This window comes from Labeo rohita, chromosome 9 (genome assembly GCF_022985175.1).
Source record: "Labeo rohita strain BAU-BD-2019 chromosome 9, IGBB_LRoh.1.0, whole genome shotgun sequence".
Classification (NCBI taxonomy): domain Eukaryota; kingdom Metazoa; phylum Chordata; class Actinopteri; order Cypriniformes; family Cyprinidae; genus Labeo; species Labeo rohita.
The window spans coordinates 13,604,819-13,632,584 of record NC_066877.1 but is presented as its reverse complement, the minus strand read 5'-3'; the positions used below and the strand labels follow the sequence as shown (position 1 = coordinate 13,632,584).

Genomic DNA, 27,766 nt, shown 5'->3' with positions numbered 1-27,766 from the left:
GTAAGCTACACTAGGTGCTATTGTGGAAGACTGGGGAATTGTATGGGAGTCCTATCCAGTATTCATCTTATTTTGCATTGAAGTAAGCAAATTTCTGTGAATGTGTAAAACTTCCATTTAATTTGCTGCTATATACTGCCAGTGTGTTTATGATTATGATAATATATTAAAAATGAGATTTTATGTAATATTTAATAGTTTTATTTGGTTCTGCTCGTGTTGCAGAAATTGCCTTTTTGAATTTACATGCAAGAGATGAGAAGCATATAGAACTTAATGACAGCCTTCAGATTGTGCTGTAATCTGCAAGTTTTTGCATGGTTCTGTCTGTGCAGATTGTGTGGAAGCCCATCCTACTCATAAGTCCAGCTGCGCAGCGTTATATTATGGATGGATCCCCCGCTGTGTCGACTCCTCTCATCCTAACTCCGTGGGCTAAAAGCCAAGCCAGCTCACCACTCTAAACAACACGAGAGGATTCTGTCTCTCTCGTTAACTCTTTACTTCTCTCACTTCTTCACTCATTTTTTGTTATCTAGCTCCTTTTCTCATCCTTTCTTTATGTAACGCTCTATTTAGTACCTTTCTGTGTTTTTTCTCTGTGCGTCTCAGATGATGTCACAGTAGAAACTTGACATCACAGTATGAATTGACGCAAACAAACATCACAGTAACATTTTTGGATTTGTTCTCACTTACGCCGTGAAGCCGCAAGGGATGGTTAAAAATACATTTCTTAGATATCCTATGGAAACCGACAGCACAGGACGACAGCACGGAATAAAAAAAACAAGAGTGCCTGAGAAAGGAAGTTAAAAACATCTGGTATCTGTCCACCGAGAGACACTTCCTCCTTATCTATCATTTTTGATAAACCCCTGACTAAAGGTGCAGAAATGTGGAACTTCTCAAGAGTTTTTACCTGCTTGTGAAAGTATTCCCACACTCCCTGCTGTTGAAAGCGGATTAAAATGCAACAAGTCTCTTCGAAACATTTACACAAACACTCACGCTCAGGCGCAGCTCTTGGCGAGTCATTGAGTGACACGATAAAAGCGATGGATTCCCTGTTCGCATTTTATTCTGCGTAGTCTTGAGAGATTAACTGAGATTGCTACTGTGAGTTTGCGTACTTTTATGCTTTTGTCGAGACTGGGTGGAGTCCTGAAAGAAGACATGAATCAGTGTGGACATACAAAAAGAAGAGTTCAGTATTTGCTTTTAGTGTTTGATTTGTGACTGAATCAGCTTTCAGTTTGCCTATGAAAAAGCTGTGTGAACTTTTAAAATTGAGTAAACAGTGGCGCCCTATTGAGCAGTAGTCTGACTGAACCTGAACTCCAGCTGGCGGGTCGATAGTCTTGCATAGCCAGATGGCAGAGGTCTGGTCCACACTGCCGCTAATTCTGGTCAAGAAATGTCCATTTAGACAGGAGGTCACCATATATCTGAAATGTGAAGCAACCAATCACTGCTTTTTTTGTTGCGAAATTGTGTAAACTGTGTTTAGTGGTTGTTGTACCTGGTAAAAGACGACTTTGTTTCCAGGTGGACTAATAAAAACCCTGTGTGCCTTAACGCTTAAAAGCTGTGTAATGCCAGCCAATCAGATGAAGAAACAGTACATTTTTCTGTGCATCAGACAGTCATTGAGCGGACTGTGGGTGTGCCGCCTAAGGCTGAGACTAGGTAGTCGAGTGCTGTTTTTAGTTTGTTTTTAGACCTCTTGATCACATTTCAGAGCTGCTGGATTTGCCTGCTGCAACATAGTACTGGTGCTTATGTAAGAAAACAAAGATTTTATTTTAGTTTGCAAAAGTATACTACAGTTTAAATAGGGGTCTAGAGTTTTTTTTTTCTCTTTTGTAGGGCCCTATGGTTTCCGCAATGCGAAAAAAGTGAATGGAATCATGGAATCCAGTAATAAAAACAGAATTTGCTGTATAACGAGAAATTTGCCAAATTTTGGGTGCGAGGACCCTACTGGAATTGCTTTATTTCTTCTGCTTCTTCTTCTGCTTCTTCTTCATCATCATCATCATCTTCTTCTTCTTCTTCTTCTTCAAAATGAATTGCATTTTGACGGCCTAAACATGCTCAAACTCATGAAACAAAAGTGGTCTGATATGGGTTTCAGATATAAAATTTATAAAATTTCAACAAAGTGCCACTCGAGCTGCGTTTCACATACATGTACGAAATTTGGTAGACACATGTAACACACCAATACCTACAAAAAAGTCCCCTGGTACGAGTCTGAAATCCAAAAGGAAGTCTGTTATTTTTATTTTTCTCAAGTTTTGTGCCGTTTTTGCCATTTTCAGGTGTTGTATTTTAACAAACTCCTCTTAGAGATTTAAACATACCAACACCACATTTGGTCAGTGTAATCTAATCTCTTTGTGATGTTAAATTGCGTAAATCCTAAGTTTCCGTTAAAGGGTGGGTCTGTGGCGGCCTGACAAATTTTGATGTTTTGCTGTGGAAAAGGAAGTTGTTATAATTCGTTCATACAATATCCAATCTGCCCCAATCTGCCCCAATCTTCACATGTTTGATAAGAGTCCAGTCCTGAACGCATCTAAAGGCCAATATTCCGTTATAATCATAGCGTCACCTGCTGGCAACAGGAAATACCTTGTTTTACACTAACTTAAACATACAATGTCCAATCTGCACCAGACTTCACGTTTAGTAACAGTCCTGGCCTGTAAGCCAATATTCAGTTATATCATGTTTTACACTAATTCAAACATGCCATGTTCAATCTGCTCCAGACTTCATATGTTTGATAAAAATGCTGGCCTGAGAACATCTATATGCCAGTATTTAGTTATAGTCATAGCGCCACCAGCTGGCAGCAGGAAGTTTGGCACATATAAATGACTTTAACACATTTCATATCACGCTCACTGTTTTCCTAAAACCACCGGGCGGTGGTGAGCCCAGGTGTGAGGGCTCTTTCAATGCTGCTTGCACTTTTTATTAAAACATTATTTTTTAAGGAATATTTGCTAGAAGGTTTTCTTACCAGAATTTATTTAACAGAAAAATGTAAATACACAAAACAGTATTTCTGTGAGGAAATAAATAAAATGAAACAATTATTTTTTAATAAAATCAATTAATTAGAGATGTAAAGAAAGAATTCATGGCCAGTCATGGCCTAATGGTTAGAGAGTCGGGCTTGTAACCCGAAGGTCGCTAGTTCGATTCCCGCACCAGCAGGAATTGAAGGTGGGGATTGTGAATAAACAGCACTCTTTCCACCTTCAATACCATGACTGAAGTGCCCTTGAGCAAGGCACTGAACCCCCAATTGCTCCCCGGGCGCTGGAGCAATGGCTGCCCACTGCTCCGGGTGTGTGTTCACAGTGTGTGTGTGCGTGTGTGTTCACTTCTCACTGCTGTGTGTGTGCACTTGTGATGGGTTAAATGCAGAGGACCAATTTCGACTATGGGTCACCATAGTTGACAGTACGTTGTCACTTTCACTTTTCTTTCACTTTCATTCAAATGGAATCCAGAAAATGAATGGAAAACAGAATTTTGTTAAAATGACACTGAATTTGGGGGAAATAAATGTCATAGGGCCTTAAAATGTAATTTTTGAAACCGTTTTAATGATTTACTGTTAAATTGTATAAGTTTCATGATTCCAGATAATTATACATGCTTTTGATTAATAACTTTTAATCTAGTTTTTAAAACACAGTCTAGAAAAATTTAAATGGGAAAAAAAGGGCCCTGCTTTTGCTCACACATTTGTTTGACCAGAAAATATAGTAAAACTACCTAACTGTTTTGAAATATAATTTATTCCTGTGATGGCAAAGCTGAATTATGCAACAATCATTACTTAAGTTTTCAGTGTCACATGATCCTTCAGAAATCATTCTAATATGCTGACTTGCTGCTAAAGAAACTTTTATTATTATCAATGTTGAAAACAGTTGTGCTGCTTAGTATTTTTGTGGAAACATTTTATTCAGGATTCTACGATGATTTTTTTTTTTTTTTTGGGGGGGTAATTAGTATCTTAGTGAACCAAAACTTTTGAACGGTATTGTGTGTTTACATGCATACATTACATTTCATTTGGACTAAAACAATTTATACTTTTTTTTTTTATAACACTTTAGACCAACTGGAATTGCATACATGCATTTTAAATGAATGCATGCTGGTGTATTTTGGTGTATTATCTCTTTCTTAGTTTATTTTTTTCACTGTTATTTTTTTCAATTTATTCTAATCAGTTCAGTTTTTGAGTTTGAAAAGTCTGGGTTGAAGGAAGAAATGTCTTTGTGTTCTGTGTGTTATTTTTGAATTCAGTAAAAACAGTGGTTGAGAGGCAGATTTTAGACGTTCACCACTGAACAGCTCATGACTGTGACACTGTATACAGTAACGCATTTCCTTTATGATTTGCACTTCCTTTTCCATGCCTCCCGTGACCTCCACCCCTTCCACACACATGCACACACCATGCATCATCTATTCTTTCCCTTCTCCGCCTCCATCGTTCTTCTGTCTTTGGCCTTTCTCTTTCCTCCCGTTTCCACCCGCCATCTCTGATTCACCATCCTTTCAATGGCTATAGCCTTTCTATTCCTGTCATTTGAGATGTGTGTGCAGAAGCATTAGTGGGGATGTGAGGCCAGTGGTTTGTGAATATTCCTTTGGCCGTGTATGGTGATTTCTTAATGCTTCATGGTGATTAGAATGGACCAGATAACAGTAATTACTGTACTAGATTTTGACTCATTCTAGCCAAGGAATTGGCCCATGCAATTTGCTGGAGTATTGTGGGTTATTGCTGTTTAACAGGTTGCTATGTGGTTACTAGGGCATTTCTAAGCTTATTGGCTGGAAAAAAAAAAAAAAAAATACAGAAGAATACCAGAGGCAACAGCATATTTGATAATAATGTTAGATTAAGGTAATAAGGTGCTGGGACAGTTGATGCAATATTTCATTATTGCTCATGGCATTTACTGTGTGTGTTTTTTTTTTTTTTTTTTTTTTTTTTTGCAAGCTGTCTAGTGTCTTTACACATTTACACATACACTAATGTTCAAAGCAAAATTGTGAAATAATATTGCAATTTAAAATATCTGTTTTCTGTTTGAATAAGATTTTATTTATTCTTGTGTTGGCAAAGCTAATCAGAGCTAATTTTTTTCAGCAGCCATTACTCCAGTTTTCAGTGTCACATGATTTTTCAGAAATTATTCTGCTCTGATGCTCAGGAATTTCTTCTTGTTAATATTAAAAACAGTTGTGCTGCTTAATATTTTGTGGAAACTGTGAAAATTTCAGGATTTTTGATGAATATAGCTTCAAAAGAACAGCATTTATTTGAAATAGATTTTTTGATAAAAATGTAAATGTCTTTACTGTCACTTTTGCCAATTTCTTAGGGAAAAAAAATTTACAGACCAAAAAAATTGAACAGCAATATACATTTTATGTGTTTAATTCAGGCAAAGTGCACAGTCCAGTTCTTTTATTTATTTATTTTATTTAAATTAGATTTCTTTTAAAAATAAGTAAATAAATAAATATCAGGATTTTTTTTAAAGAATAAATAGTGTTTTTTGTTTTTTTATGTTTTTTTATATAAATGTTATTACTGTCACTTTTACACACCAAAACACTATTGAAGAGCAATGCATATTTTATGTACTGCATTTAATTCAGGCAAAGTGCACAGTCCAGTTTTTTTTTTTTTTATATATATATATATATATATATATATATATATATATATATATATATATATATATATATATATATATATATATTATATTTTATATTTATATATATATATATATATATATATATATATATATATATATATATATATATATATATATATATATATATATTGCTCTCTTTTAAAAGCAAATTCATTTTAAGTACAATAAATAAATAAATAAATAGATTTTTAAAATCTATTTTTTAAAATTAGCTTTATTTTAAAAACAAATTAATTTACAAAAAATAAATAAATAAGAATAACGAAATAAATAAATAAAAATCATAAAAATACAAAAAATTAATAAATAGTGTTTTTTTTTTTTTTTTTTTTTTTTTCTTTTTTTTTCTGGGAAAAATGTAAATGTCTTTACCGTCACTTTTACAGACCAAACAACTTTGAACAGCAATGTATATTTTATGTACTATATTTAATTCAGTGCACAGTCCAGTTCTTACTTTTATTTATTTGCTTTCTTTTAAAGACAAATTCATTTTAATTACCAAAAAAAAAAAAAAAAAGTCATGAAATAGCAGTTATATAATAATTTGTAACGTGTAAGGCATGTTGTTTTTACCATGTAAACACAAATCTACAATGCACAGGTTTTAAATTTAGTCCAGTGTTTTTGTACCAGACACCTGCTGCATTTGTCACACTAAGTGAATATGTTAATGTTAGATTGCTTTTCACTCTTTTAAATTTCATGCACAGTGCAATCTGAGAATTCACTCCGGCAGCGGTAATAACACATTTCAATTAACCTCAGTAATATTTACCTAGAATGGCCCTCGATCCATCTCTACTAGCCATCAAAAATATTACTTTTCTTCTTGCATGAGTTGTGTGTGTGTGTGTGTGTGTGTGTGTGTGTGTGTGTGTGTGTGTGTGTGTGTGTTATGATTGCCTTTTTGGCATGTCTTGTATACATGTGTACTTGGTTTGCGCCAACACGCATTTATGAAAAAGCGATTTTGTTTCTTGGGGGCAGGTGCAAAAAAGAGCCAGTCACTGAGGTGCTTTAGCCTTATTTACTCTGTGTTTCCACTCAGCAAACCAATTACTGCACTCTCATGGAGTTCATATTGTTTGACCTTTATCAGAGAAAGAAAATGAGAGCGAAGCGGAGACGGGGAGAGGCACTGTGTGTTCCTGGAGGAGAAACGAGTAGCGTTCGTTCTCATATCCCTATATTCAATATTTCAGAACGCAATTAGAGGAGCTAATTATCTTAGCAGCCTTTACAATGGCTGCGGCTCTGATGGTCTCTAATTAGATTTGGAGTGGAGAGAAATAGAGTTAGAACTCCATAGAGTTCCCACGTATACTCCAAAACAGCGGTGAAACTCTTAATTCTTCTATTTCAGACGTGGGTGAAATATGTTCGCTGAGGCATATGGTAACATTGTTCCTTCTTTGGTGTTTGTTCTTTTCATGTCAGTCCCCTGTTGTTATGTCGGTCCGTGTGTCACTTGCTCTCTCGTCCTCGTCATCAGTATCCACAAGCGCAGTGTGCTGGTGGTTACTGTTGTCATCTCTGAGTGCAAGGAGTCAGGATCAAAGACACCGGCTGTAAACAAACCTAACATAAAAGCCCTGCCCGTGCAAACAGTGAGCTCAGATTTTGACTCTTCTTTTTTGTGTTGTCTCCATCCATCTGTTTCCCCACTGTTTATTGCTTTAGGCCCTTTGATGCTCCGGTGTCCCCATCTTTCGTTTTAATCACTTTTTTCACACTTTCGTTTAGTCTGTCACATAAAATACACAAACTGATTCGGAAAGGTTCATTATGAAGCAACTTTGACGCAGCAGCAGGATATGGCTGGCAGTCTAGTTTTAGAAAGCTAAATGTGGATACTGAATAGTCACACAGGTCAGGTGTGAAGATTTTTGGCAAAGGATGGTTTATTAATTTATTTATTACAGACAAAAAAAAAAAAAAAAAAAAAAAAAAAAAAAAAATATATATATATATATATATATATATATATGTGTGTAAAATACTTTAACAAAATTGGAAATGTTGTTCTGTAAATTTAGTATTTATTCCAATTAAAAAAAAAATTGTCTGATAATCAATCATGAACATTTATTTATTGATTAATTTACTGTGAAGAAATAATTATAAGTATTATTAATTATTATTATTATTAATTCACAAAAATAAAATGTCTGTATATAATAATAATAATAATAATAATAATAATAATAATATTCACAAAGGAATGTCTGTATAACAATAATAATAATCATAATATTGTTATTATTGTTATTGTTATTGTTGTTATTATTATTATTATTATTATTATTATTATATTCTTTCCACTTCAGCAATTTTGTCTCCCCTAATTAAGTGATAAATATTTAATATTTTTTGTAAAACAACAACAACAACATAATAATAATAATAATAATAATAATAATAACACTAATTTAAAACCTAAATAATTATCTTATTTTAGAATAAAAAATAGCATTATTATTATTGTTATTATTATTGTTGTTATTATTATATTATTATTATTATTATATACACAGACATTTTGTTTTTTTGTGAACTATTAATTCTTTTAATTATTATTATTATTATTATTATTATTGTTATTATTGTCGTTGTTATTATTATTTGTCTAATTGTATCTATTCCATTTCAGCAAATTTGTGTCTCCTTTTATTAAATGATAAACATGTTATTTTTGGAAAAAAATCAACAACACCAATAATAATAATTCACAAAAATTACTATTATATAATAATAATAATAATAATAATAATAATTATAATAATTATAATTATAATTATTATTATTACATTTTTGTCTACTTTTATTTTTTCTACTTCAGCAAATTTATCTCCCCTTATTAAGTGATAAACATTTTATATTTGTGTAAAACAGCAACAAAATATAATAATAATAATAATAATAATTCACAAAAAGTCAGTTTGTTGTTGTTTATTGTTGTTGTTGTTGTTGTTGTTGTTGTTGTTGTTGTTGTTGTTTTGTCTAATTTCATTCATTCCACTTTAGCAATTTATATACTGGTACTACTACTACTAATTAAATTCACAAAAAGAATGTCTATGTATATGATAATGATAATAATAAAAATAATAATAATAATGCTTTTTTAAAATCTGAAATAAGTATTCATTTTACTTGAGCAATTTTACGTGTATTCTCTGCTTTTATGAAGTTTTTATTATTTATAGATAGGCCTTATTTTGGCCTTCAGCTAGCCTCTCTAGATACAGTATGGTTTTGAAGCAATAAAAACCCCTTTCAGTGGACCACTATCACAAACCAGCTCCCACATGTACCTCTTCTTGCTGGACTTCTGCAGGTCGAATTATATTGCTCTTGTGTGCGCATTGATAATTCATCTTTAGAGACAGTGGGACTTAATTTAGGCAGTGCAAACAGTAAGACTGAAGAGGGCAACTCACCCTGCAGTCGCTCAGACTCTACCTAGAGCTTTATTTCTTTAGCAAGCCAATGGAAATGACATTTACCTCTTTACTGTCTAAACAGAGTGGAGTGTATTTATATCTCTGGGAGAGAGACGGCAATTCAAGCTTGATAGAGTCTAAAAATGTAAAGCGAGTTATTCTTCCCTCCTCACAGCTCTGGAGATTCATTAGATATTCTTGAAATGTTCATGATTGAGTGTTTGAACTCCTGAATAAGCAGTAAGTGTCGGCTCGAGTGGGTTTGCGTTTCTGCCACGGTACTTGAGCTGCTGCGTATCAATCTCTGTGTCTGTGTTTCCACAGAGGGTCTGCTGTCACTCTGCTCTCCGCAAAACCCCCAACAGAACGCTGCCTTAATGTCCGAGTTGAAGACAGGAATCGCTGCTTTCCTCTCTAGGGGGAGCAGCTGAATGTTTAGCTCTTTAAGACGGTGTTTTCAACCTTTTCAAAGGAAAATGAGAAAAAAAAACAATGGCTGGTTTTGAGAGCACATCTCATTTGAGTCTGGCATACTGATGTCTTCCCCTGGGCAGGGTGGGTTTAATGACAGCATGGAAGCACTTCCAAACGCTCCCAGCACTCTATTCGCAGAGCAGGCTTCCGGAAAGCCTCGTGTGATTGCGCACCGATCACTAGATAGTGACTAATGACTCCAGTGGTTTGGAGTTTTTTATTTTTTTTTTTTTTTTTTTTCTCAATGGCTGTTATGAATCAAGAGCCCTTGAACCTGATTCATGTGGGTCTCTGTACCCTCTCAAGACCAATTCTCCACGGCTTTAATTTGAAGACTGTGTGGTGCTGTGTGATCTCGATCTCAGTCGTGTGTGTGTGTGTGTGTGTTCTCCATTGATTGTGTGCTGGTTTGATCATTATCTGGTTCCTTGAAGCTGTTCTCTGTTGTGGAGACCAAGGGGTCAAGGTTTTGCTGTTTAGCATGGTCCAGTTAGCCTCTGCTGGTTGAATCCATAACTACGTTATGGTGCCGCTTATTTCAATCTTATTTTGACCTAAATTATTATTTTAATAAGTGTTATATGATTTTTAAATCTATTTTATATTAGTTTTTAATTTTTATTACATTAATTTACAAGACCACAAAATTATTTACATTTGGACAATGGATGGATGTTTTATAGTTTATTGAAATATAAAACAACAAATAAATAAAAAAATAAACATTATTAAAAAAAAATGTGTGTAAAAATAAGAAAAATAAAATGCATTGTTTTGAACACAACAGTTCATATTTTGCTTACTTTAATATTATTTTGACCTCAATTAGCATTTTAATAAGTTTTATATGATTGCGTATATTCTGTTATTGCTTTTATTATTATATTTTGTATATTGTACCAGACCACAAAAAAAAAAAAAAAAAAAAAACATTTTCAAAATGGATGGATGTATTATATTATATGGGAATATAAAATAAATCAATAAGTAAATAAATAAATGAATATAGGTAAGAATAAGAAAACTAAAGTTATAAAAAGAAAAATAATAATACATTTATTAATAATAATAATAATAATAATAATAATAATAATAATAATATATATAAAATATAATATATATATATATATATATATATATTGTTAGTTATTCTATTATTGCTTTTATTAATATATTTTATATTATATATTTATATTGTATCAGACCATAAAAATTCTTTAAGTTTGGAAAATGGATGGATGTATTATATTATATGGAAAATAAGTAAATAAAAAAAAAATAAAATAAAATAAAGTAAACTATTAAAACAAGCAACTAAAATAGACATCGTTAAAAACAATAAAATAATACATGTAAAAATAATGTACTAGACCTAGGGGAAAAAAAAAAAAAAAAAAAAAAAAAAAATATATATATATATATATATATATATATATATATATATATATATATATATATATATATACTGCCTCCCCCTTATTGTCAGCTGCACCCCGTCGGTAATCACCAGGCTATGGGAGGAGGAGGGGCGCTGAAACATCCATGATGGGGCACACCTGATGTGAATGAATCATCATGTTAAAATAGCGCGCCTCTCCTCAGGAGACCGGTCTCTTCCCGTGCATGCACGCTGGTGTCCTCGTGGGTAGGGGTATATATATATGACGGGCCAAGATATATATATATAAATAAGAAAAATAAACTTTTTGAACAAAACAGTTCATATTTTGCTTATTTTACTCTTATTTTGACCTAAATTTTGTATTATTTTAGTAAGTTTTATATTATTGTTTGGTGTTCTATTATTTGATTTTTACCAGACCACAAAAATCATTTACATTTGGAAATAGGATGTAATGGATGCAGTATATTATATGCACATAAATAAATAAATAAATAAATAAAATAAACATTATTTAAAATTATACATGTAAAAATAAGTTTGAACAAAACAATTCACATTTTGCTTATTTAATCTTATTTTGTCCTAAATTATCATTTTAATACGTTTTATATGATTGATTATATTATTCTGTTACTGGTTTTATTAATATATTTTATGTTATTGTACCAGACCACAAAAATGATATGTGTAAAAAATAAAATTAAAGCAAAATGTTTAAAGATTTATTTACATAGAAATTAAGTTAAAGCAAAATTTTGTTTACGTAAAACATTTACGTAAAAAAACATTTAAAGCAAAACATATGAAAATTTGTTTCATTCACAGTATCAAAAAGCATTTTTTAATCTTATGTTTACTTTAGGCTTTTTTCACTTCATTCTTCATGAAATATAATGAAATGACTCATGATGTAATGATATTATGAAATATTTTACCATTGACCGATTATTTTTCACTGTCGTCTTGTCTTTGACTATTCGTGACACCCGGTATTGTCATGACATCACATTCCTGCAGCTAGTCTTTAGTCACATGATCCATACAGCTCAGATGATTGGCTGTAAAACAACCTGTATCTGTAACTAAGCACCCATGAACAAAGATGGCCTTGGTGGAAACCAATTACATCTCTCTCCCTCTCATATTCAAGAGGTCCTTTAATCAGTGCTTTCTATGGCTTAAACAAGAATAATGAACCACTGTCAGTGTAGAAGAAAGAAAAGAAGCAAAATGACCCCTTGCATTATATTACATTGTAACTCCTTGACCTTTCTCTCCTCCATCCACCAATCCAGTCCTCTTTTCGTTTAGCTGCGTGCATGTGTTGCTGGTATAATTGGAAGCACGTTTCAATGTGTACTAAAAAATAACTCTTTTTATTTCTGCTTCCATGATGTTCCTCTGCTCTCCTTCACATCTCGGTATTCGATGACATCCAGAAACATTTTTAATTGAACTGTGCGCTGTGTTCGAATGGCGTGAGAGACGATTGTGAGGCCGAGAGGAAGGGACGAGAAGACAAGGTTGAATTGAAAGAGACTATATAAATAAAAGTCTGGTGGTGCACTGGGCTGACAGACAGCCTGATTTGGTGTCTTTGCGTCTGACATGAGGAACGAGAGACTGAGAGTGAATAGATGTACCGTTTTCTTCCTCTCTCTCCCTCTCTCCTTTTCCACTGTGCTTTTGATGTGACAGTGAATTGCAGCTCTCCCACCGAGTGTGGGGTGTAAAGTTGTTGTTGTTCTGACGACCTCTTTAAATCTCTTCTGTCCCTGTCTATCTACTCACCTCTCTGTGTCTTTCTCTTCTTCAGTCACGCTTTGCCAATTATTTTGCTCTCAGCAGCTGTGTGATTGCACTTAAAATGCTGGCTAGAGGGAGGACTGCTCACCCTTTGAAAGAGGGCAGAATGAAGAAAAAAAATGGAAGAAATTTCGTAGATAATGGGATTGAATGAGTCAGGGCAGGTGAAAAACTGGAGGGCGGAGAGACGCTTTGTTGACACAAGCTGCAAAACCTAGTGCGCTGCCTACATACACAGCGTCTGAGACATCGTAACCCTGCTGAACAAAACAAACAAACAAACAAAAACATCAAAACCAGACTAACACTGTGTCCTAACCAGACGCGACATGACAAGATTACAGTGACAAGAAATATGCCTCTGTCAAATGTCACAGATATTCAAAAGCGAGAAGCGCAGTGCACTCCAACAAAATGGACAAGTTCTAATTCGTAAATATTAAACATTATTAAAAATACATACTGAGTGACTGATATCTTCTTTATGGAATATGCTTGTTTGTTCGCACTTTCGCAGTTTTAATGTACATGTTTGCTTTAATTAATACAGTTGAGGTCAAAAGTTTACATACACCTTGCAGAATCTGCAAAATGTTAATTATTTTACAAAACAAAAGGGATCGTGATGCATGTTAATTTTTATTTAGTACTACTACTGACCTGAATAAGATATTCGACATAAAAACATTTATATAGTCCACAAGAGGAAAATAATAGTTGAATTTATAAAAATGAACCTGTTCAAACGTTTACATACACTTGATTCTTAATACCGTGTTGTTACCTGAATGAGCTGTTTTTTTTTTTTGTTTAGTGATAGTTGTTCATGAGCCCCTTGTTTGTCCTAAACTGTTAAACTGGCGGCTGTTCTTCAGAAAAAATCCTTCAGGTCCCACAAATTCTTTGGCTTTTCAGTATTTTGTGTATTTGAACCCTTTCCAACAATGACTGTATGATTTTGAGATCCATCTTTTCACACTGAGGACAACTGAGGGACTCATACGCAACTATTACAGAAGGTTCAAATGCTCACTGATGCTTTAGAAGGAAAAATTATGCATTAAGAGCTGGGGGGTGAAAACTTTTGGAATTTGAAGATGAGGGTAAATTTGACTTATATTGTCTTCTGGGAAACATATAAATATCTTCTGTAGCTTCTAAAGGGCAGTACTAAATAAAAACAATGTACACCTTCATTCTGTTCAACAGTTTAAATCCGTGGTTCTACTAAATTAAAAATAACATGCATTTTATATAATCCCTCATGTTTTGGTAAAATAATTAACATTTTGCAAATTCTGCAAGGTGTATGTAAACATGACTTCAACTGTATCTATTATTGCCTGTAGGGCTGTCATGATTCATTGATAAAATTAGAATACTTGATTTAAAAATATCCTAGACTACATTTTGCCTGGCATACCGGAAGTGGCACGTTCCAAGGACAAGAATCAATGAAACACATTTTTAGACCATAATTAGACGATAATTGTGAATTCACAAATACTATGATTCAGTTGAGTGTCTCAAACTCTATCTCTGCATACGTGAGTCTGGGTTTATTGTAAAGGTCATCTGGGAATGCAATGCACGCCATTTCATCAGATTTGTAAGGTAAATTATTTATAAACCTACACAAACACAGGAAAATACATCAGTATCCTTCTCAATATGCTAACTGTATATTGCAATTTCAAAATAAAAGCTCAAACCCTCGCTTTGAGTTTACACGTTTTGATGTAAACATATTCTAGAAATTACAGTGGCAGTAGCATTTCCGTAGTAAAGAAATGGCCAAAATTTAATTTGAATTAAATGTTGTTTAGCCAATATTAAAATATATTCCCACAGTAAAGTGTAAAAATGATCTTCAGGCTGTTGGCGCCCTCTGCAGTAATTTGTTGTAATGCATAATATGCATTATCTCTACTGTTTATAATACATTATTTTAACAGTTTAACAAAACTTTTAACAGTTTTGTTAAATAAAACCATAAGCTCACTTGCTTTGGATACTTTATTTGAACTAATTATATGTATTTAAGTAATTTTAAAGTCTGTTGTTCACTTATGTCTGTTTTTATTACCACAGAAAAAGATTATTATAATTATCCGAATACTCGATTAATCGCCAGAATAATCGACCGATTACATTGCAGAAGAGAGAAACCGTTTTGCGTGTTGCTGCCACGGCTGATTAGAACAAAAACTCAGATTAACATGGAAAAGACCTTTTGTTGCTGCGTCGTGGTTAGGACACAGTGTAAGGTGGTTTTCTGTTTTTAAAAAAATAATCTTAAGTTTATGTGCCCAGAATAAAGCAGCAAATCAGCAAAGGCTGGTTTAAGTATGTTTTTTTTTTTTTTTTTTTTTTTTGCATCAGTCTGGTTACCTTGGACGAAAAAAAAAAAAAACCAATAAAAAAAACAATATAAACAATAGGAGTTTTGCATTACCTTTTGGATCATTTAAAAAAATAAGCTCTGTTTTGCACTTTTCATTCATCAGTATAAATGAGCATAACTGCTATGATTTTTAAAGCCCAAATACAATCTCTAGAAGTGACGAATTAGGCTAAACAAACTAAACAGTTGAATGACTTCAATGTCACCACCACTAAGATTCTGATAACTCTTTTAGTCTTTATTGTACTAATCGCCAAGTTGGAAAGTCTGAGTAAAGAATAGTTTGTAGCAGCACAAGACAACAATAAACAAGGCTGTAAAAGTGGGATAGCGAGTAGATGAGTTTTCCATCGACATGATGTTTAATTGGTACTTGGTGGTTCCATAGCCACTTGTTTGCAGCAACCTTTGTCAAGACACATAAAAGCTTTTAATAAAAGAGCCTGAGTTAATTACTTGTGTATTTTATGTTGTAGAATAAAACACAAAAATATCTTGAGCTTGTGTTAACAACAGACCTAATTTCAGGCGTTAACCAAAAAACCATTTAAAAAAAACACTGACTGTGGAACAATTAAACTGAATGTGAAAAAAAGGGATTGTAGGACTCATTCCTGCAAAAAGGCACTCTTGGTCTAATTTTAATGATTATGCCATTTATTTTGTTTATTAATAATGCTGTTCGTCAAGTCGAGTCAGATCTCCCATTTGCTTTATTTGTTTAGAGTTCCTGACTCCTGAATTGTTCCAACTCAGTCATTTTTGGAGATTTCATATATGATTTAGGATGCTACTGTATGTAGGCAGTATACAGCACTGTAGCTCTCTAGGATTTGGAACAGAGCCGTAGCTTGTTTGTCATGGATATTACAGTAAGCAACACGCCAGCATAGTGAAATGCCCCCTACAGGACCTTCCGTATGTCCATTATAGACTGCATTTGAGCAGCTTCTCTTTGCTATTATGTGTTGTTCTCTTTCATCTCATGTTTTGAGGATGTTGCTGCGTTATTGAGAGGAACAAGGTGTTCCCCACTTAACCTTCCTCCACTCGTCTAATTGTTAAATGAATCCTTAACTTGTTTGCATTTGCATTAACTGCTGGATTATGTTAATTGTCAGGCTTCACTTGGCAGAGCGGGTGTTTGATATTGTAATGGAGACGAGGTTAGCAGAGAGCGGTTCATTTGCTGGAGCACCAGGAGGGATCAGCACTCTCTCTTTAGCGTTTGTCTTCGCTCATCTGCACGGCAAATTGAATTGCCGTTTCCGATAAGAGAATCCGTTTTAACCTCTGATACTTAAACAGGTTGCTTACTTAAGCGCTGGATGGGTTTTGAGGGTTAGCACCTCAACGAAGAGCACTGTTATCGCTGCCAGCTCATTCACACCTAGGAAAGCCAGGTGTCTAAGGGAATTATGGGCTCCCTGGGCTTTACGAGCAGACATTTTTCCTAGGTAAAAAGAAACTGAGAACTAACGACCCACTAACCGACTTTTCCCACTCATAACAGACTCATAATCTTATATACTTATATACTGTATACATTCGTATGGTGGTCTGCTCTTATTTTGGTGAGATTTTATTTGATTTGCTAATAAAATGAGTCAGGGAATGTCAAAAGCAGTTAATTAATCACCCATGTTGTGATTCTGTGTGAGGAGGGTAACAGACTCAGAAGTGAGGGTTGGTAGTTTTTCCACAGCACTTCTTGAGCTGTTATTTTAAGTTGTTAAGTAGGCGGCTGGCTTAAGGAAGAGTCTTTGGGGCACCCGAGTTATGCCTTCTGCTCAGGTCAGGGAATTCACATAAAATTTAACAAGGTTCAGCTGCACACTTTAGTGAATCTAGCTTTTAAGTGAATAGATGGCACAGACCAGTGGGATAAGAATGGTCTGAACAGTGATCTCAAACTAAGTGCAAGCCAGACCTAGAATCATCATCTTGCCCTGCAGGCTGCATCTCAACTCTAAGTTTGTGCCCCTGGCATCACACCTGCACGTCGGCCCTAAACCAGTCCAGATAGAGGTTATAGAATCTGAAACTAGAGTCTAAGATTCTTGACACCAGGGCTTATTGCTATGATAATATATGATGTAACAATAGAAATGTGTCAGCCTTTTGTTTTTCAGATTTTGTTATTGCACTCATAATGCAATATTTCCAAAGTGGGATTTGAAAATCTAACACTGAACAGTTTCCCAACCTTTTTTGACTCTGGTACAACCACAAACTCGTTATCTGGTACATACACATATTTCTAGAAGAAATTAATTCATCAACTACCAAAATATCTGAGATTTATAAAAGGGATAGTTCAGCCAAAAATGAACATTCTGTCGTTAGTTACTCACCCTCATGTCGTTCCAAACCAGTAAGATGTTCGATCTGCTTTGGAACGCAAATTAAGAAATTTGTGATGAAATCTGAGAGCTTTCTGATCCTGCATAGACAGCAACACAACTACAACATTCATGGCCCAGAAACAAAGGAAGATTTAAAATAGTCCACATGGCATCATTCATCTGTTATGAAGCTATGAGAATACTTTTTTTTGTGAGCAAAGAAAACAAAAATGACAACTTTATTCAACAATTTCTCAGCTTCTTTAGCATTCTTACTACTTTCTGGGCCTTGAACGTGGTAGTTGTGTTGCTGTCTATGCAGGGTCAGAAAGAATTTATGTTCCGAAGATGAATGAAGGTCTTATTGGTTTGGAACGACATGATGGTGTGTAATTATTGACAGAATTTTCATTTTTTGGGAGAACTATCGCTTTAAATGCCATCAGTATTTGAAAGTTTGGTTTGATCTCTCATGCTAACCTAGTAGTATTTATAATGTATAAGTGTTTTGAGTCTTTTATTTTTAACTCAAATGTTATGTAATATGAGGCAGCACTGATGCCTGATTTATAATTTATTTATTATGAATAATTTTGTCTTTTGGCTTTCTTTCATCAAGCTGGTCCAGACTACATTTGTAAAATGTGTTCACCTTATTCTTCAATGTGTAAGTAAGCCTATGGGTGAGAAATTTAGATGCAATGAATTGCCTGTTATTTTCTAAATGTTTCACTCGATTTCAAACATTTTAGTCAGGAATTGTAGTTTGGAAAAAACCCAGCTTGTAAATGGGTTAACTAATGTATAAAAGAAACATGACTTACTCATCAGAATGATCTCCTCCGCTGGATCAGCCACACGTCGCATTGTGTTAGTTTTCTGAGGTAAATTCTGTGTATTATTCCTCTCAGCGCGTCTTTTTTAGGAGGTAATTCGGTCTTATTCCTCTCAGCGCGTCTTCTTCTTCTGAGGTAAATTCTGTCTGATTCCTCTCAGCTCGTCTTCTTCTTCTGAGGGTAAATTCTGTCTTATTCCTCTCAGCGCGTCGTCTTCTGAGGTAAATTCTGTCTTATTCCTCTCAGCGCTTCGTCTTCTGAGGTAAATTCGGTCTTCTTCCTCTCAGCGCTTCGTCTTCTTCTGAGGTGAATTCTGTCTTATTTCTCTCAGCGCGTCGTCTTCTGAGGTAAATTCGGTCTTATTCCTCTCAGCATGTCTTCTTTTGAGGTAAATTCTGTCTTATTCCTCTCAGCGCGTCGTCGTCTTCTGAGGTGAATTCTGTCTTATTTCTCTCAGCGCGTCGTCTTCTGAGGTAAATTCAGTCTTATTCCTCTCAGTGCGTCGTCGTCTTCTGAGGTGAATTCTGTCTTATTCCTCTCAGCACGTCTTCTTCTGAGGTAACTTCGGTCTTATTCCTCTCAGCGCATCTTCTTCTGAGGTAACTTCGGTCTTATTCCTCTCAGCGTGTCTTCTTCCAGAAACGACAGCTGAGATGAACTTGATGTATCGTCAGGCTTTGTTTACGGAACTGATGTGGGCATTTACATGCCGCACAACTCACGTGGATATTTATAACATCAAAAGCGAAAGTAGCTTGTGGGCGTGATCACATTAAAAATAATTAGTTCTGACTGCAAAATTGAACATCCTGTTGGTTTCATACGGATTACTTTATCACAGAATATTTGTGTTTTTGATAATACTTACTTTACTTACTATATCTCTTCTGTCTGTGTGTCGAGTATTTGCTGAGTTTTAGTTCATTTTAGTGACGCGTTTCTAAAAGCAGTTTGCGGATACAGTGAAAACAGAGAGAGCACCCTGTTTGTTTTCTTTATTTTACAAAAGTACAAAGTCCTGTTGTTATTGTGAGTGTACACAAATAAGAATATACACTTAATGGTTTTGAATGATGTATAACACTTACTTGTGTGACCAAAATCGCAGTGTATTTTTAGTGTCTTTTGCTCTGATCTTAAAAAAAAAAAGTGAGCTGGTCGTGCCGGTGCGACCCAGGGAGTTCATAATCTCCTATAGGAAAATAACAAGAATAACAACATGCAGTAAACAGTAAAACTGTTTGCACTACAAACCAGTGTGTTCATAATTAGAATAATACATTAAAGTAATATAGTAAGACACACCGATTTACAATATCAAGCAGCAAAACAAGCTGTTTTGTACAGCTAAAAATAGCTGGATACGGATAAGAGTGGAAGCCATTATAAATGGCTGCGCCTGTACCTAAGTCTTATCCCAGAAGGACATGCAAGGATATGACTTTTGAGTAGTTTTGAGCTCAAACTAATTCCAGGTAATTATTTTAGACAATTATCAACTACTGAGATCCCTCTATTTCTCCATCAACTCTGGCCCACTGGTGAATTGAATGCTAATAGCATGAGATTAGCACTAGCTTTGTGCTTTAGGCCTGATTTGGTGACATAACTTGGAGAGCCAGTGATGCCATCAATATCTTTATTCCTTTACAAGTTGAGGATTTAATGTTGGCATGGAAACAGCTAGCTGTTTCCATGGGACCTTGTTGAATAGTTGTTATGGTAACGAGCTCGTTTCTGTAGAATATGATATCTGATATTTATCGATCGTGTTTTCTCTGGAGGCTCTAGCTTTAACGTTTGTTTAGCATGCGCTTATGCTAAGACGAAGGACGCTTATGAGATTTGCCCATTACTTGCATCATAATGCGTGATGGTTACGGAGTCAGCGATGAGTGTGGGGGTGTACGTGGTTCTACAGTAGTGAAGATTGTCCCTCAGGTCCTCGCCTACATACGAACACACACTCGCACTCCTCCACAAAGGAATCCGTGTTAGCGGTTGCTCTCTTTAACACTCCTACACCATCATCTACGCTTCTAGACACACACAACATAAGAATGAAAGAATAATCAGATGCCCAAATGGAAAAGTCCCTCTATTTTTATCCTTGTGTTTCCCCACCTCTGTTGTGATCTGTGAAGTAGTTGTTCGTCAGGGTGTGAGAGAGACACCGTGGGCTTTCTTATTAAAAAACCCAGCGGAGGGCCACCACCTCAGTCTCTCAGCCTTCATTTCACTATTTTGCTTTTTTATTCTCACTTTCTGTCTTTGTGTCTAACATCTGTGCTGCTTCAAAGCGGCGCCGAAGTAACCTGCTGTTAAACAGTGCCGTCTTTCCTCTGGTTCTTTCATTTCTTTCCCCTCGTTTCATTTGCATCGCCGCCGTCTGCCGTTCCTCCTCCGTCACTCATCTCTCCCCTCACGCAGCCTTTCTCCCATTTCATTAGTTTTATATAAGCTGTGTCCCCACCCCACCCCGCTCGCTGTTGTTTCATTAGTGTCGCGTACCTTTTGTGTGGCTTGTGCGCTCTAGCTCAGCGGTGATAATGTGTGAGCAAACATGAAGTTGAATAATTGAGCTCTCGTCCGCAGATGCCCCCCAACGCCTGTGCAGGTAAACCGAGAGGATTCATTTTCACAGTGCAGTAATGTTGGAGGAGTACGCGTGAGTCCGTTCGCTCAGTTCGCTCAGTTCAATAGGTTTTCATTTATTCAGGGCCTTTCGCACAGAAAGAGAGACAGGCTGATTGATTCATAAAGGCTTTTATGTAGCTCTCTGTTAAGGCTCATTTTTAGAGAGAGTTTGAAGGCCTCTGTTTAAGATTAGAATGTCATCAAGTGGCCCGGCTAAATCGAGTTGCACATTCTGCAGTTGAAAGCTTAGTTTTATTTCGCACTTTCTTCGCTGATTTTGAAGAAGAGTCTGTGATATAATTTGTTAAATGGAGCTGAGTGTACTACTCTCCTATTGCTACTGTAGCTGAATGTACTGTATAACTAGATTAGTGATAATATTAGGGTTTACATTTATGCTTTTGGCAGGGACTTTTTGTCTAGGCATACACTTGATATTAGTACTGCATTGGTTATTGGTCAATATTATATTGGATATGTTTATATTTATTATGAAATATATATATTTATATAGTTGTGTTTAAAGGGATAGTTTACCCAAAATTGAAAATTCTGTCCAGACTGTTTTAAAGATACACGTTGCTGTCTATGCAGGGTCAGAAAGCTCTCGGATTTCATTAAATATATCTTAATTTGTGTTCTGAAGATGAACAAAGGTCTTATGGTTTGTAAGGACATTAGGGTGAGTAATTCATGACAGAATTTTTATTTTTGGGTGAACTATCCCTTCGAATATACACATTTTTAATTTGTTATATTTATTTATTTATTTTTTTTAATTGTGCATGCTCACATCCTCTATTAAGATTGGCTGTTACTGTCATATAACAGTCACTTGAAGTTCATTTTTATTTATTTATACGTTGGATTTTAAGTGCACAGATAACAAACTCTGATAACTACTGATACTAAGTTGTAATTCCACAGTATTATTACCCCAATTAATGACACCCCAACCAATTACAGTACATTCAGTAAAATAAAATGAATAATATAAATTTTACAGTGCCCTCCACAAATATTGGCACCCTTGGTAAATATGAACAAAGGTAGCTGTGGAAATAAATCTGCATAATTTATCCTTCTGATCTTTCATTGAAAAAATTCACAAAATTCTAACCTTTCATCAAAAGTAAAACAATTGAAAGTGTGGGGAAAATCGCATTATGAAGTAAATGTTTTTCATGTTGGCCACAATTATTGGCACCCAATTATTGCAACGTCATTTTTCCAATATAACAGTTCTGAGTCTCTCCTATAATGCCTAATGAGTTTGGAGAACACCTGGCAAGAGATCAGAGACCATTATTTCATGCAGAATAACTCCTTATCCTTCAGATTCCCAGCTCCATGTTGATGCTTCCCCTCTTCAGTTCACCCCACTCATTTTCTACAGGGTTCAGGTCAGGTACTGAGACCGCAATGGCAGAAGGTTCGTTTTGTCCTTAGTGACACATTTTTGTGTTTGTTTTGGATCATTGTCCTGATGAAAGATCCAACCACGACCCATTATAAGACTTCTAACAAAGGCAGTCAGGTTTAGATTTTTTTTTATCTGTTGGTATTTTATTCAAACCACGATGCCATGTATCTGAACAAGATGTCCAGGACCTCCGACAGAAAAATAGGCCCACAACAGTAAAGATCCCGCAGTGTATTTAACTGTGGGCATGGGGTACTTTTTTACCCCTGTTTGCATCAAACCCATCTTGAGTGTTTGCTGTCAAGAAGCCCTTTTGTTTGTTTCAACTGACCATAGTAGCCAGTCCCATTAGAAGTTCCAGTCATATCTGCCAACTGAATATGCTGGAGTTTGTTTTTGGATGAGCGAGCAGGATTTTTCTTGAAACCCTCCTAAACAACATGTGGTGATGTAGGGACTATTTGACCTTTTTTTTTTTTTTTTTTTTTTTTTTGGCTTTCTGCCTCTAAGACTCAACTAATCTCTGCAGTTCTCCAGCTGTGATCCTTGAAGAGACTTTGGCCACTCAAACTCTCCTCCTCACTGTATTAGGACGATATATAGACATGTCCTCTTCCAGGCAGATTTGTAACATTTTCTGTTGGTTGGAACTTATTAATTATTGCCCTGATAGTGGAAATGGGGATTTTCAATGCTTTATTGCTCTTTTACTTACAGGTACTTTCTATTTTGTGAAGGTCATTCTGATGTGCAGAATCTGGTTCTGCACATCAGAATTATAGTCTTTGGTTTTATTCCTTGTGATGGATGATTAAGGGAATTTGGCCTTTGTGTTCCTCATATTTATAATCCTGTGCAACAGGAAGTCATGGCTGGACAATTTCATGCTCCTAGTCACCCTGGTGTGCTAAAAAAAAAAAAAAAAAAAAAAAAAAAGTAAATATAAATGGGAATATACTTCAGAGATATTTTACTCAAGAATTTCTAGGGGTGCCAATAATTGTGGCCAACGTGAGCTAGAGAAAAACAATTACTTTATAATGAGATTTCCGCCACTTTCATTTGTTTTACTTCAAATGAAAGGTTAGAATTTTGAAAAACAAGGGTGCCAATATTTGTGGAGGGCACTGTATATAAAGAGCCGATGAGTGAGAATCAGTTTTCAAACAGTTAATTGTAGAAATGTGCATTCCTCCTTATTGAACGACATACACATTAAATGTTTAAGCAATTAAAGGGATAGTTCACCCAAAAATTCATAATGTCATTAATTACTCGCCCTCATGTCAGTCCAAACCCAAAAGACCTTCATTCATCTTCGAAACACAAATTAAGATATTTTTGATGAAATCCGAGCGCTTTCTGACCCTGCATAGACCGCAACGCAACTGACACGTTAAAATTAATTTGTGTTCCAAAGATAAACAGAGGTCTTATGGTTTTGGAATTACATGAAGGTAAGTAATTAATGACAGAATTTTTATTTTTGAGTGAACTTTTCCTTTAATACATTCCCTGCAAATGAAACTGATTTGTGTGTCATTGCTAACACCATGTGTTAGTGTGTTAAGCTACAGGAATGCATCATAGACATTATTCAACTGGACTGCTGTCAAGCAATCAAAAGCCAGGTACATGTACTTTTGTTTACATCAGGCACTTGGAAAACCATTTTACCAAGGTGACAAGGTGCACAACGCACCAAGAACATTTTATTATGTGTTGGCTGGATGGATTGACATTGGACCTGCTTCAGTGCTGGAGACCTGCAATGCTGGACTCATGGAAGAGGTGACAAGGTGCAGAAAGCACCAGATGCACCTCATCACGCACTGCCAGCAGGATTACATTTCCATGCCACTCCTATGATCAGCCTGGAGCTGAGCCAGCGATGTAAGATTCATCCATAAGCGCATAATTTTTAGCTTTTATGGCCACGTTTTTTTTGGAAAGTCGTTTAAATGAATTTTCATCTCAGCTGCAGATCGAAATCTACAAATAGTCATGCTTAAATAACTATGAAGTTCCTTTTATTTTGCTAAAGGCTTTCTATATTTAGGATTCGTAATGATTTTTTTAAGTGTCCTGGAAACTTGAGGCATTGGAGAAACTGTCAGCTGTCAGCGCCTCATTCAGATAAATATTGTGGCTGCAGTTTTCAAGATGTCACACAGGTTTATTTCCAGGATTTTGGTTTGTCACAAAAATCCATTTCTCGCACCGTGATGTCAGAGCTGTTTTTTTTCACAGTCTGTGAGACGCCGTTCCCAGGCTGAAGATCTGACTGGTGCTAATCAATGCTAGCACCGCACGAAGACATCTAGCGGTAATGGGATGCAGAATATCATGTTGTGGTGGCTCAGCGTTAAAGGATGGTAGCGTGGTGTCAGAGATGTGCTGGAATGCCCTGCTGCTGAGCTGGAGTGTGCGAGCGTGTGAGTGTGGGTTCGGGCAGCACGTTCGCATAGCAAGCTGTCCATGAAAAAAGAAATCTGTGTTTGTATGTTTGGTTTATCTGCGGTCACGGGTCTGCTCTCTTTTCATGCTTCCCTAGCTTCATGCAAACATGTGTCCATGTGCATCTGCAGCATGTTGTTTACATATGTGAACCTATGGCACTGTACACGAGAGAGAACAACTGTGTAGACTAAACCTATAGGGGCCTGAAACGTACTTAAGGCAAGCAAAGAAATTCATACTTAATGTATTCTCTTACAAACCCAAGTGCTCTAGCCAGTGTTACATTTATATTTAAGTAGATGTGCTTTAAATCAGATGTCGATATAAAAATATTGATATCTAAATATCTGTTATGCCTGTAGCTTCTACAGTGCACTCATATACTGCAGTCAACAACACATTTTGTTATAAAGTCACAATTCTGAGACTTAAACTTGAAATTCTGAGAAATAAACTTAAAATTGCAAGATATAAACACAATTCTGACATAACACGCAATTGTGAGAACATATCTGTCTGTTTTCCTCTTAAAATTGGACTTATACCTCGCAATTGCGAGTTTATATCTCACAATTCTGAGGAAAAAAAGAGATGTAAACACAATTCTGACTTTATTTCTTGCAGTTGTGAGTTTCATACTAAACATACTAAAGCTAAAACTGAAATAAAAATAATTATTTAAATAAAAAAATAAATAAATACTGTAAAAGCCCAGACTACTAAAAATGATAGTAGCACATAACAAAATTAATTAAAGTCAAGTTAACTAAAATTAAGTCAACTAAAATTAAATTAAAATAATTAAAACACTAAAAATAAATAAAAAAATATAAGCATAAAAGCTATTTAATTTAATATTTATAAATGCTATAATATAAATTGTACTAAAGTAACACTGACAGAGATGCAAGTATAATATTGCTTATTTATACATTTAGATTATCTCATTTAGTTAATCTTTAAAAATACCAATTATTTAGTAATTTATTAACTGGTAAATGTAATCTTGAATATGAATTTTCATACTATACATTATAATATTTAATGCGTAAACTAATTTAAAATAATTTAATTTCATGTACAATTTAAAAAAAAAAAAAAAACATTTATTTTTTATCATTTTCACTACAATTTAATGGCATCCAGAATATTTTGTTGTATGAATATCTGATCATGCAATACATCAAAATAAAGAACAGAGCCTCTACTTTTAAACAAAAAATCTGTTTTATTCTGGCTATCTTTTATATTAACACCTAAATGTAGGTAAGTTTCATTAAAAAAAAAAAAAAAAAGCAACATTTTGAGCAAAAGCTAAGAAAATCGCATTTTTATCAAATACTACATCTGGATCATATTCAGTATGATAATCAAAGCATAGATGCAGTAGATCATTTTCATCAGCACCCCCAAAGCTTCACGGTCCTTTACCACTTACTGGATCAACATTTCACTCTGTAATATTAGGCAGTTTTCATTTATAAGCTGTTTTATGTTGACCATCGCATTATTTTTCATATGACATCTGTCTTCCTCGCCTGTATTTTTGATTGGTAGATACTGGATTTATTCAGGAGATGCATAATAGCATCCCAGAGTGTGTAACGGTGAAACGTGGAAACACAGAAAATTCTGTGTTTGGTGGGGAAAAAGTTAAAAATATTGTACATTTTTAATACTAGCCATTAATTTGTTACCAGTCATAACGTGAGTTATCAGTTTCAGCCAGAATTTTAATACTGATACTGATACTTGTGCAGAGTATGTTTCAGCCCTAAGAAAGCATGTGCATCTTTCAGTTTGCTCTGTAGCCATACTCTGTTTTTTGAAAAAAAAAAAAAAATTCTGCCATATTTTATTGGATATAAGGACCCAGAGGCTGACAGAGGGAGAAGAAGAGTGAGGGGTTGTTGAGGACAAAAAGAGGCTTGTTATTTCTTGAGGCTATAAGTTAATAAAAGGGTTGAGATTGAGCCTCCCTGCAGGAGAGAATCCTGTTTAAATGTTAATAGGACATGGACTGAATGCCTTTGAGGGTGTGTTTTGTTGTTCATGAACTCTACTCTCAAACTAACCTCTTGCCCCGCTTTTCTCCGCAGTGATCCCGGACACTCTGACAGTGACGGCCGCTGCTCAGACTCTCTCGAAAGTGGAGGGGGACACTCTGCAGCTGAGTTGTGAGGTCTCACGACAGACATCCCAGCATACTCACGTTTCCGTGGGCTGGTACCTGCGTCCCGCTGATGACCCCAATTCTGGACCACGTGACCTGGTCACCCTATCGAGGGACTTTGTTCTGCGTCCAGGGGGACAGTATCGTCAACGTCTTTCTTCAGGAGACCTGCGGTTGGACAAGACGAGCGCCACGTCCTACCGTCTCACTATCTACAAGCTTCAGCCCACAGACCAGGGAGAGTTCTACTGCGAGGCCTCGGAATGGATTCAGGACCCAGATCGCTCCTGGTACTCCATGACCCGGAAAGAGTCAGAGAAGACGTCTGTCAAAGTTCAGCCCACAGGTGAGCACGAGTTGTTTGGAGGTTAATCACAACATCTTTCAAAGACTAATTGCTAATTATAGACTGAGATTTAATTTAACACAGTGAATAGAAGAGGTGTTGATGAAGAAAACCATTGTTTTCTTCTCAGGAGTGGAAAAACACATTTTTAGCCACATCCAGTTGCAGTGTAAATGTAGACAAAAGAAAGCATTTGAAGACTATGAAAATTAGTCTAAGTAGACGTCATATTTATTGTGACGAACAAAA

General features: G+C 35.3%; 1 protein-coding gene across 1 annotated transcript in view; it reads left to right on the top strand.

The window, feature by feature from the left end:
* igsf3 (immunoglobulin superfamily, member 3) overlaps positions 1 to 27,766 on the top strand; it is a 186,835-nt gene that overhangs the window by 87,566 nt on the left and 71,503 nt on the right. The window contains exon 3 of the mRNA XM_051118750.1: positions 27,098 to 27,517. Coding sequence (XP_050974707.1) covers positions 27,098 to 27,517 — 420 coding nt within the window. The remainder of the gene's footprint in view (positions 1 to 27,097; positions 27,518 to 27,766) is intronic.